This window comes from Asterias amurensis, chromosome 3 (genome assembly GCF_032118995.1).
Source record: "Asterias amurensis chromosome 3, ASM3211899v1".
NCBI classification, from domain to species: Eukaryota; Metazoa; Echinodermata; class Asteroidea; order Forcipulatida; family Asteriidae; genus Asterias; species Asterias amurensis.
In genome coordinates, this window is record NC_092650.1 from 5,273,745 (window position 1) to 5,285,799 (window position 12,055).

General features: G+C 40.3%; 1 protein-coding gene across 1 annotated transcript in view; it reads left to right on the forward strand.

Annotated features, from left to right (window-relative positions):
• LOC139934705 (uncharacterized) overlaps nucleotides 1–12,055 on the forward strand; it is a 47,728-nt gene that overhangs the window by 31,554 nt on the left and 4,119 nt on the right. The window contains exons 39-49 of the mRNA XM_071929075.1: nucleotides 43–177; nucleotides 1,221–1,379; nucleotides 2,182–2,337; nucleotides 3,155–3,274; nucleotides 3,871–4,116; nucleotides 4,606–4,878; nucleotides 6,166–6,423; nucleotides 7,790–8,056; nucleotides 8,544–8,795; nucleotides 9,662–9,913; nucleotides 10,951–11,037. Coding sequence (XP_071785176.1) covers nucleotides 43–177; nucleotides 1,221–1,379; nucleotides 2,182–2,337; nucleotides 3,155–3,274; nucleotides 3,871–4,116; nucleotides 4,606–4,878; nucleotides 6,166–6,423; nucleotides 7,790–8,056; nucleotides 8,544–8,795; nucleotides 9,662–9,913; nucleotides 10,951–11,037 — 2,205 coding nt within the window. The remainder of the gene's footprint in view (nucleotides 1–42; nucleotides 178–1,220; nucleotides 1,380–2,181; nucleotides 2,338–3,154; nucleotides 3,275–3,870; nucleotides 4,117–4,605; nucleotides 4,879–6,165; nucleotides 6,424–7,789; nucleotides 8,057–8,543; nucleotides 8,796–9,661; nucleotides 9,914–10,950; nucleotides 11,038–12,055) is intronic.

Sequence of the window (12,055 nt, forward strand, 5' to 3'; positions counted from 1 at the left end):
AGTGGAAATAATAATCATTTTTCTCTTCTCTTTTTTCCCCAGCGGTTGTTGCAAACCCCAACCCCTGCAACAGCTTCCCCTGTAAGAATGGAGCTACTTGTCTGACGGTTGATTCGAGCAACTACATCTGCATGTGTGCACCTAATTATGTTGGACCCAACTGTCTCACACCAAAAGGTAAGTACTTTTAATTACTTTACATGTATATACTGAACACATATATTCGTGTAATTTGATTGTCGGAACCTTCCCCCATTTCATACTTTATTGTACCATGTGTTTCACGGCTGCAACTAGTGAAGCTCCAAACTTGAATGTAGGAGTGTTATATTGAAAAAATCTAGGATGCCTCCAAGCATTGTTTCTAAAATAATTGCCCTTTGTCCAAATAAGGCAATTTGGTGTCACAGTTGACAAGGTTGGTGTCTTCATGATATTGTCCAAAGTTGTTCAGGGTGTTGGAATTTTTAGAGTGAAGGATGGACGAGTTTCCTTTGTGTGAGTTATGTAAAACAAATATTGAAATGCATATTATTCGTGCATTGTCGCAGAATATAAAACTCTAATATCTCCAAGACTGTTATGCAAATCTAAATAGGCAAATGTTTGCATCCCAACCACATATTTTGTTATTCTTTAAAAAGAACATTTATAAATACTTCAGACAGTTTCGCTATTCCTATTGGTGGAGAGCGCGTCACGTGGGTGTAAATAAACCTTTGTTAATGACCTGTAAAAAGTGTTGAAACATGGGCGTGACACGCGAGCTTGCACCTGTGCTTATAAGACAGTTTCTTCATTCCTATTGGTCGGAAGCAACGGCTGAAACAGATACGCACGACGTGCACAGCATTCCCTTAGTAGGAGTTGTTTACCTAAGGGCCTTACCATTTCATAGCTGGAGGTGTGTCATTGAACCGTTATATTTTTTGCATTTATTTTACTTTTTGACCAAAAAGTGTTGATGTTTTTTGACCGAAAAGGTATTTATGAATGGGAATCAAAGTGTGTTGAATCGGTTTTCAACTAGTGGTTTACACCCGCCGAGGCCTGGTTCTTGATAATTTACCTCGACTTCGTCTTGGTAAAATTGTCAAGAACAAGGCCTCGTTGGGTTTAAACCACTAGTTAAAAACCTCTTCACCACACATTGATTCACTTTTTTATCACTACAAAAAAAACTTTCAAGTAAGCATTATCCTACTATTGTTGATTTGTAGCCCAACAGCCCCAGATGGATCTGTGCCAGAACACCCCGTGCAACAACGGAGCCAACTGCTACAACAGTTACAACAGCAACACCGGGACTAACAGCATTCCCCAGTACTCTTGCGTCTGTGCCTCTGGATTCACTGGATCCAACTGCAACATCCAAACCGGTAGGTTATACATTATATTCAGAGGATACCTACACTTTTTTTCTATATTTTGTTCTTGTATTAAATGCTCAAGTAAACGCAACAGTAAATTTCTATCTATTCCCAACGAATACATCCCTCCAGAGGAGTATAGTCGTACTTGGGTACAAACGTGCTTGGTCATGGGAACAAATAAAAAAAGAATGTGCTGCCGTCGATTTCACAAAACTCTTCTTGACTTGAGACTAATCTTAGGAATTAGGACGAGTCCCAACCCTCCACTAGTCTGGTTTGATGAAGATGGGTGTAAGTAGGGTGGTGCTACTGTGATGGCAACAAACATTTACAAATTAACATGCATTCAAGGTCTTTAAGGTCCAATAAGTGTTTCGGTTGGCCTCTTGTCACTAACCCCTGGAAGATAATTTGCACTTAAAGGCAGTGGTATAAAACATTGTGAGAAACGGCTCCCTCTGAAGTGCCATAGTTTTCGAGAATGAAGTAATTTTCCATGAATTTGATTTCGAGACGTCAGATTTAGAACTTGAGGTCTCGAAATCAACCATCTCAGCGCACACAACTTCGTGTGACAAGGGCGTTTTTTCTTTCATTACTATCTTGCAAGTTCGTCGACCGATTGAGCCCTAATTTTCACAGGTTTGTTATTTTATGCATATGTTGTTATACACCAACTATGAAGGCTTGTCTTTGACTATTACCAATAGTGTCCACTGCCAATCTGATGATTGGCTCCCAAGTGTGACCACGCTTTATTGTGATACAAACTTAACTGTTTCAACTTCTTGTGACTATGGTTTCACAGGAGATTCTCCAGCGTTGGACATCTGCAACAAGGCTGAGAGACCTCCCTGCAGACAGGGGGCTGTTTGCTCTAACACCTTCCACAGCATTGACCAAGACGTGGACTACTTCTGTACTTGCCCAGTTGGCTACAGCGGACACAACTGCCAGACCGAAAGTAAGTTGGTCATCATATCCTTGTAAAGTGGGGCAGGAAAGGAAAATATGGGTGGGATTTGATATAATTTTGGTAATAACTTAGTTTAGAGATCATAGAACTAGCTGTTTCAAACTGCTTACAAACCAAAAGGAGCTGTGGTTTTAAATCCATTATACATGTACACTTCCGGAGCAGACGAAACAAAAAGTTCACAGATTTACAAAAGGTAATGGTGAAAGATTTCTCTTGAAATGATCCCATGAAATGCTTTACTTTTTGAGAAATTTTTAAAACAATTATCAATTCTCGATATCGAGAATTACATATTTATTCTAAACACATGTCATGACACGGCGATGACCGATTGAACCTACATTTTCACTGGTTTGATATTTTATGTATGAGTTGTGATACACGAAGTGTGGGCCTTTGGACAATACTGTTTACCCAAAGCGTCCAATGGCTTTAATGACAAATAATGTATGGGAAAAAAATAGTGAATTGTCGGACGTGTCAACCCTAGCAGTGTGTTACATGTATGTGTTCATTCATTTTATTTCTCGGGGGATAAAATACATTATTCAATGGACACCCGCAACCGTTGCGGTGTCAACTTGGCTAGTTGTGTCATGTTGGGTGAGCTTTCAAAACCCTGTCAAGTTGGTCTATTTTGTACATATTTTCTCATGGCTAAAATGCAGTTAAACCTTTTACTATTAATGAGTACTATGGTAGTTTTGTAAAGATGCTTGATCAGAAGTGCAAGTTTACTTGGAATCTAATACAAATGTGAGAATGGAAACAATGCAATACTTGCTTCTTTTTTCTTTGGTAGGTGTTGACCCTTGTGCCAGCAACCCTTGCCGCAACGGAGCTAACTGTGCGTCCTTCAACACCTATTTCATGTGTGAATGTCTAACTGGATTTGGAGGAACAACCTGTGACAGCCGTATCGGTGAGTAGAGACCCATTGCACATGACGTCACACTCTCAAAAAGGAGGCAGATCATTTCACAATAGCTGTTCTCTGTGCTTAAAAGCATGCGCATTACCTCAGCGTACCTATAGTGTTTCGCGTTATGCATGGGGAGCTATTGACTTCTTACACAATACAGAACACACCTCCGAACAATGCGTGTCATTCTTGGTGCGCGGGGGTCAACTCTTTTTTGTGCATGTTTGTATACAATTTTGACACCAAAAATGACCCCCAGGATAGGCACATGTGAGTATGCGCAAGTGTTCTACAGAAGAAAACCCCCACTCCCAACACAGAGCAAAATAGCTTTTATTTTTTTACTAATTCCTTTCTTTAATTTCTGGAAACTTGCTCAAGTTCATTTTTTTAATAACATTTTTCTCTTCAGGGTCACAACCTTTCTTAAAGAGATGATCTCATTTATACTTTGGTAATTAATTTTTTTACAAAGGGTCTTTTAACTTGTACTCGTATAATCCAATTTTCACAAAAAATCTTTGCATCTTCATATATTTTTGAGAAGTTTTCCCATCCACTTTTTATCGATCGTCATGTTTTTATCTTGCAAACAGGCGACACAACTGCACCAGTCATTTCCGGTTGCCCCGCGTCTATCTTCACCAATGCCGGAACCCAGTCATTCTCCACTGTGACCTGGACTGCACCTACAGCTACTGACGAGTCAGGAGTGGTCTTCCAGACCTTTGCTTCCCATCAGCCTGGCCAGCAGTTCCCTGTGGGCGCCACTCCCGTGACTTACGTCTTCTCAGATCTGAGTCAGAACTACGCCCGCTGTGTCTTCTTCGTCACTGTCTCCAGTAAGTTTTTTTGTTTGTTTTTTGGGGGGACTAGGTTGAAGTTTTTTTATGGCCGAGTGTTTAAAAGCATCAAGTGGTAAAGTCATCAATTGGTGGGTTTGAGTCCAGGTTGTGGCACTTGTGTCCTTGAGCAAGAAACTTTCTGTAATTGCTTCTCTTCACCCAGGAATATAAATAGGTACATGCACCTGCGAGGGTAGAGGTTGTGTTCGTAAAAGCCTTCGGAGTGTATGGTTGCTCGGTGTTGTATACTCCACAGGGAGCTGAGAAAAATTAAAGGAATGTCATTGACCCAATTTTGGGACTTAAAACAAGTCCCAACCCTGCACTGTAGCATGCAGACCTTAGGAGGGGGGGAGTACTGAGTTGACAGTGCGTACACACATCAGTGTTAGGGTAAAACCAAAATTAGTATATCTCTTGCAGAGGTTAATTGTTAACATATTGAAGGGATTTTGTTTTATACCAAACTTTCATTTCTTTCTACAGATAATGTACCAGTCACCCCAGGTCCATCAGACAACACCCCACCGGTCATTTCCAACTGCCCCATGGGTGCATCGGCGACCGCACCCAGCGGTAGCAGCGGCACCGAAGCCATATGGGTAGAGCCAACTGCCACAGATGATAGCCTCCCATTGACCGTTGTTCGCAGCCACACTCCAGGTGCCTTTTTCCCCCTTGGCGTAACTGACGTCACATACACCATCAGTGATGCCGCTGGCAACTCTGCAGAGTGCAAATTCGTCGTCATGATCAACAGTAAGTTTCCCCTTTTTTAATCTTTCAAGTGGTAATTCACAAAGGGAAACTGCCAATTAGCCTGGTTCTTTAATTCAAAGTATATTGTAGTCTGCATTATGTATTGTCTTAAGTCTGCATCAAGTCGCACCTTCCATCTTGCTCCCCACACCTGGAATGCACTCACCATCTCAATAATATCAATATCAAACTTTCAGAAAGATAGGTTATTGCAGTGATGAAATTTGAGACCCAATTAGTTAGCACCTTATAAGGGTTTACAAGGTGCTACGGCGCATAAGCAGCCACAGCCAGGAACACCGGGGCGAACCCCTTCTCTTTTCGATAAGTGCACTGGGTTCTTTCACATGCGTTACACAACACATGGGACCAACGGCTTTACGTCCCTTCCGAAGGACGAAGCAATGGTCAAGTGTCTTGCTCAAGGACACAAGTGTCACGGCTGGGGATTCGAACCCACACTCTGCTGATCAGAAACACCAGAGTTTGAATTCGGTAATCTTAACCGCTCGGCCACGACACTTCCAATCAGGGAATCTGACTCTCTATCAAACTAATGCGCTGCGTTCTTGATGTAGTGGTGCTTTATAAATGCCTAATATGATTAAGTATACTACATGTATGTATGTGGGTATTGTTCGTCTTGTCTGTCTTTGCTGTTTGTTTGTTTGTTTGTCTGTCTGAGTACAAGGCTGTTTTCTACAAGCCTTGGCTTACTCTAACAGCCTCGTGGTCTCGTCCGTCTCCTAAATACAGTAATTTCCTAGTTGTTAACTATTTTGCTTTAATAGTAATATAACAATTTTGTTACCTTATTAATTACTGATAAATGTTGATATTGTACTGTTTTCCAAAAAGAGTAATGGAATAAACGTCTTATTGAATATTGTGTAAAATGCTTCAACTCTCTAAGAAATTTGATCCTGACATTATTCCCAATGTTCTGAATGTGGTATTCCAGTCAAACTGTGAAAACGACTTCCTCTATAGTGTGCACCCCACTATTAAATAAGGAGAAAACAGAGCGTCAAGCTCATTATTTTATATTTTGTGCTAATCCACTATTGTTGTTAGTGTGCAAATCTCTGTTAAATGTGCTCTTAATTACATTCCTTTTATATTTGATAATTTAAGTAATGCTTGAAAAAAGCGGACATTAACAAAAGCAATATTTCCAGTTTCCAAGTATTAGTCATAGTTAAGGGCGCTTTAAAAAAGTTGTATTTTTTTCCTTAAAATCAAGGCAATTAAAACTTTTGTCATTTTTTGTTTTGTTTTTTTAAACAGGCCCAAATATGCCAGACGGGACAGCACCAGTCATCTCTAACTGCCCTGAAAATCAAGTCGTTAACACTAACACTGGATCTGCCTCTGTGTCCTGGGCTGAGCCAACCGCTGTGGACAACAGCGGGCAAACACCCGGGTTGGCTCAGTCCCACGTGCCTCCAGCTTCGTTTCCCGTCAATTCTGTCACCAGGGTCACCTATATTTTCTATGACACCGCTGGCAACTTTGACTCGTGTACATTCACTGTTGCAGTCCAACGTAAGTTGAAAAGCTGTTACATTTTTTAATTTTGATTTTATTACAAATAACTTCAAACTATGTTAAAGATAGTGGACACTATTGGTAATTACTCAAAATAATTATTGGCATAAAACCTTACTTTGTAATGAGTAATGGGGAGAGGTTGGTGGTATCAAACATTGTGAGAAACAGCTCCCTCGAAGTAACCTACATGTAGTTTTGAAGAAAGGAGTAATTTTCCACCAATTTGATTTCGAGACCTCAAGTTTAGAACTTGAGGTCTCGAAGTCAACCATCTAAACGCACACAACTTCGTGTTACAAGGGCGTTATTTTCTTTCATAGTTATCTTGCCACTCCGATGACCGATTGAGCTCAAATTTTCACAGGTTTGTTATTTCATGCATATGTTGAGATACACCAAATGAGAAGACTGATCTTTGACAATTACCAATAGTGTACACTGTCTTTAAGGTACTTACCTGACATATACATACATGTAATTGTAATTATATGAAGCCGTAGGAGGAGAGACTCACCCTGTATTATGTTCCATTTAATACGGTCTGAACCACCCTTTAAATAAAATGGAAAGTTCCTCCATTCATAAAAATGCAAATAAGCCCAAGCCCCAGCACATAAAATCCTCTCCAAACCATTGAAGCATGTCCCTTCCAAACCATTGAAGCATGTTCCTTTGTTCTTCGTGGTACGGTCTGCGCAAACGTGTTATTCACGCACTCTTAGTCCTTAATAGTTTTACCACCTTACCACATCTTTCTACATTTTACGACCAAGTTTTTGACAATGTTTTCTGTGCATCATGTAAAAAAGAGCAAAACAAGCCGGGAACGCTGCGTTCTTCATTGATGTATGCGTTTAAAACACCGGACACTATTGGTTATTGTCAAAGACCAGTCTTCTCACTTGGTGTATCTCAACATATCCATGAAGTAACAAACCTGTAAACATTTGTAGTTGCGAGTTAATAATGAAAAAAAAAGACACCCTTTTGACCTAGCTCGAGACCTCAAAATCTAATTCTGAGGTCTCAAAAACAAATTTGTGGAAAATAACTTCCTTCTCGAAAACTTAGTTACTTCAGAGGGAGCCGCATCTCACAATGTTTTATTCTATCAACCTCTCCATTACTCGTTACCAAGTAAGGTTTTATGCCAATAATAATTTTGAGTAATTACCATTAGTGTTCATTGCCTTTAAATGCGCATACTGCCTGCCCTATACAAGATGGCCAAAGGTTATTCCTTTCGGTAAAAAAGATGAAAACTAAGAGACTGCTCTGTGAATTAGAGGAGATTATTAACAATGTATGAACGCAGTTTAACACCTAGGAAACGGTTTTACGATCTCTTGAATATGTCTAGCTGGAACAACACCAACTGATATGACCCCACCAGTCATCAGCAACTGTCCATCAGACACTACCATCACTGTAGCTCCCGGCACAACATCTGCCACCGTCAACTGGGTTGAGCCAACGGCCACCGATGGCGACGGTTTGACACCAACAGTTGCCAGGTCCCATGCCCCCAACACAGCCTTCCCACTTGGCCCCACCGTAGTCAGCTACATCTTCAGGGATTCAACTGGAAATGAAGCCAACTGCAACTTTGTCGTGACCGTTTCTGAGGGTAGGTCCGATTGCCAGGGGCCAATTTCATAGAGCTGCTTAAGCAACAAATTTGCTTAAGCACGAAAATAGCTCGCATATTTTACACATGTTACTGGCAAAAATTTCATGCCAAGTACATTGCTTGTGACCAGGGTATTTAGCTGTTGTTTACTTAGCATAACAATTGAGTGGAGTCTTGGTCGATAATCTGATTTGACTAAGCAAACATTTTTTTGCTTAAGCAAAATATTGTGCTTAAGCAGCTACTATGAAATTGGGCCCTGGTTACATTAGTAGTAATCAATAACTAATAATAGTAGTGAATCAATAGAGAATGTGACCTGTGACACCCCATGTTAACAAAAGAGCCACAGAGCCTGGACTTCCTGCAGGTACAATTTGTACACAGCTCAATGGAAGAAAACAAAAAATCTAAATATTTTATGGAGATTACATTCCTTTAAGTATCGCTCTAAAACTTAACCTTTCCCATTTGTCATTCGCAGCCGGTGATACTACCGATCCAGTCTTCACCAACTGCCCTGACAACATCGTCTCCTACGTCAACGGTCCAACTGCTACTGCCAGCATTGACTTCCCAACGCCCACAGCAGTGGACAACTCTGGCGTAACGCCCGTGGTGTCTGGTAGCGTTGGCTCTCCACATACTATGGGTGTTGGCTCTGTGGTAGCTTCCTATGTGGCTCGAGATGGATCTGGAAACGAGGCTACGTGCACTTTTTCAATTAGCGTAGTTGGTAAGAGCTCTTTGATAATCTCATTATTGACCAAAGACAACTTGATTTGGCCACGGCTTAAAAGCTTTATTTTAATATTTGCACCTACATTATTGTTAAACTCTATGAATAAGGGTTTTCATAAACAGTTATATACAGTAGTTACAGTGTATACTCTAGTTAGGAACGCTGGGACTGGACAAATAACTTCGGTATAGACGATGTGACCTCTGCTTCATACCGCATACTGCCAAGCAAAACCTTTGTGTTTTGGCAGCCAGCTAGAAAATGTGTGCAGTCTTACCATGACTCTGCGTCGTTTCGCCCGACGAAACACGACGTATACAGTGTTTGGTCAACAGGGTGGTTTGAATGTAAACTCTAGGTCAGATCGTCTATAACAAGACTGTCGTTATAAGAGGACATCAAAACAAAGGAATATGCTGTAGAGATGAGATTCATGTACATGTACTCTTTATAATCTGAGCTTGTTTATAACAGTCTTGAGAAGGAGGGTTGACTGAAAGTCTGCCTTTAAAAACAACGCCAAGAAAAACAAACCTTTGCGGCACATGTTTTGATCAAGGATGTGATTTCTCTGTTCTTACACGGAATTCTGGTTGCTTTTTGTGGGTTTTTTTTTAAAGTTCAAACTCTAAAAGAAATGGAGATACATGTATAACCATGTAATAATGCACCAGATTGTAGAGAAGGGATTTTAAAACTAAAGATAAATGTTAATACTCAAGTTTTCAAGCTCACTTGCTTTCATGCTTTGCGCTTTAGAGTTCAGTTTTCTTACATTGCAGTTGGATAAGGGTTGTCGCTCTAAACGTCTATTTCTCTATTCGATTAGTTTATAAACTATATTTTTATTCCTCGAACAGTGGACAGTCAAGCACCAGTTATTAGTGGTTGCCCAGCTAATCAGGTTGGAACTCTTGCCACGGGCAGCACCTCGGTGGCCTTGTCCTGGGTCGAGCCAACTGCAACCGACAACAGTGGAGCCGTTTCCACCTCCAGGACCCATCAGCCTGGACAATCGTTTTCCGAGGGAGAAACACCAGTCACGTACACCTTCTCCGACTCTGCCGGCAACCAGAACACTTGCTCCTTTTTGATCACTGTCAACGCTGCATGTAAGTTTGTGTTTCACATTTGACATTTTGAAACTGACCACTTTTTTTTTTAACTTGGGGGTTATTATCATTGCATATTATCAATGGTTGTATTTTCATTGTCTTTTATATAGTCTAGTGATCGTGTGCGCAAGTATTGGGGGAATTAGTGCCCGATCGGGCACTAGTCATTTAATTTTCCACTGGTTACAGCGCCCTCTCTTGAAGTGAGCCCTGAACAGCACTACTAAAAGATCTTCCTTTCTTTTCTAAATTTCTTTTCTTATTTCACATTTAAGACTGAGGTGTGTTATAAAGCACATATGGACTGGTTTATTTCGGTTAATATAATTTTTTTGTCAGTTACCCATGGAAGAAGAAAGAAGAGGAGTTCGAATGAAGGGACTTCAAAAGTCGAACCCGTGGTACCGCAGTCGTTTAACGACACCTCTTAATCACCCACATACCTTACACAAACAATGGGCGACCTGGCGTATGTTAGTTTGCTTGTGCGCACTTGGTTCTGTATGTCGTATGGATATAATAGAGGAAAAATGAATTTTTTTGAGACGCGATAACATTTTTGGATGCTACTGGACACCTAAACGATGGACACAATTGAATACCAACCACCCTCGTGTGCTGGTACCCAAATTTTGATCCACCGCTAGTGACCGGAAAGTTGCAAAAAAAAATGTAAAAATATGCCATGATATTTCCATGTAAACACCACAAACGGTTTATGAAAACGTGTGTACTCATAATTCTTGTCTCCAATGATTCAACTTTACACAAAGGCAACGGTGCAGAGAGGCCGTACCACGGGTTCTGTACAAAGAGATCTAATCCCGCTCGTTAATCGGCCGTCCAGCTGGAGGTCTCCTATCTTTTTCCACTGGTCAGACAGGGGCTTTGTCGGGGTATTCTTTTGTTATTCTGCGGTTTTGCGGGTCGTTCGAGCTCATTCTCTTCCTTCCTCCGTGGTTACATGAAGACAAAAAGGTTATGAAATAGTACTGGTTTGATGGTGTAAACATTATCTGTTTCTGTTCTTACAGCCACAGTCAATCCCTGCTCCAGCTCTCCTTGCCCTGTCAGCCAGGATTGCTATTACCGCAGTAATCCCATCGAGTACCTTTGTCTTCGTAAGTAAACCTCCGGTGATAGTTTCACAGATTACAGTAAATGAACTCGGTCCTCATATTTGCTCCCAATTGGGGTTGATAGATGTTTTTTTTTTTTTAAACCATCCAGGACAAAAAAACTGGGTTTAACTGGAACTAGTTGAAACCATTTGATAAACTAGTTAAACACAGTTAAAACCAGTTGGTGTAATATGGAAAATGGACAGAAACCAACTGGTTTATAATTTAAACTCAGTTGAACACAGTTAAACCTAGTCCAAACCAGTTGGTTAAAATGGAAAATGGACATGTTTGGTCACTATCCAGTTGAACCAGTTGACCCACGTTCAACTGGAATTTTGACCTGGGCACTCCTAAGATGAATGGCAATAAAAACTGACTTGAAATAAGTACAGCAGTTTCATGGTATACAGTATAGAGAATCAAAAGTGTATATGGTAAAAGATATAAGTTTTTATCCCCCGAAAGTTTGAATTTGGGAAACGTTACTGTCGGGTACATTTCTCATATTGTTTATTCCAATTACGGATCATTCTTCCTGCTTAGAGAAGAATGCTGGATTTTGGGTTGATATCTCATAAACTCTACCACCTTCTTAAATGAAATATTCTGCATACATTTGTATTATGAGTGACAAAACCAAAGGTACAATTCCCTTCATGTCTTCTTGCCTTTTGCTGCATGCTCTTGTAGTGCAACTGGGTTTTTTCGTGCTTCTATATCATCTTTTAAAGTATCAAATTAATAGTAGCACTTAACAGAGTTTTTAGCAAGAGGTGGAAAGTATTTTTGTATTTTAGTGTTTGAATATCTTGTATTTTAAATAAATATTTTTTATATCTAAATGTTTTTCTAGTATATTTTCTTATGCTCTAATTTTAAACGCCTCTGGCTGGCAAGTGTGAAGGTTTTTTAATAAACCAATAACAATAATGTCCTTTAAGACATGATTCATTTGAGAGGGTGGGAGGGTGGGGGGGGGGTACCACTTTAAAGTGTAGGCTTTTAATTATTGGCT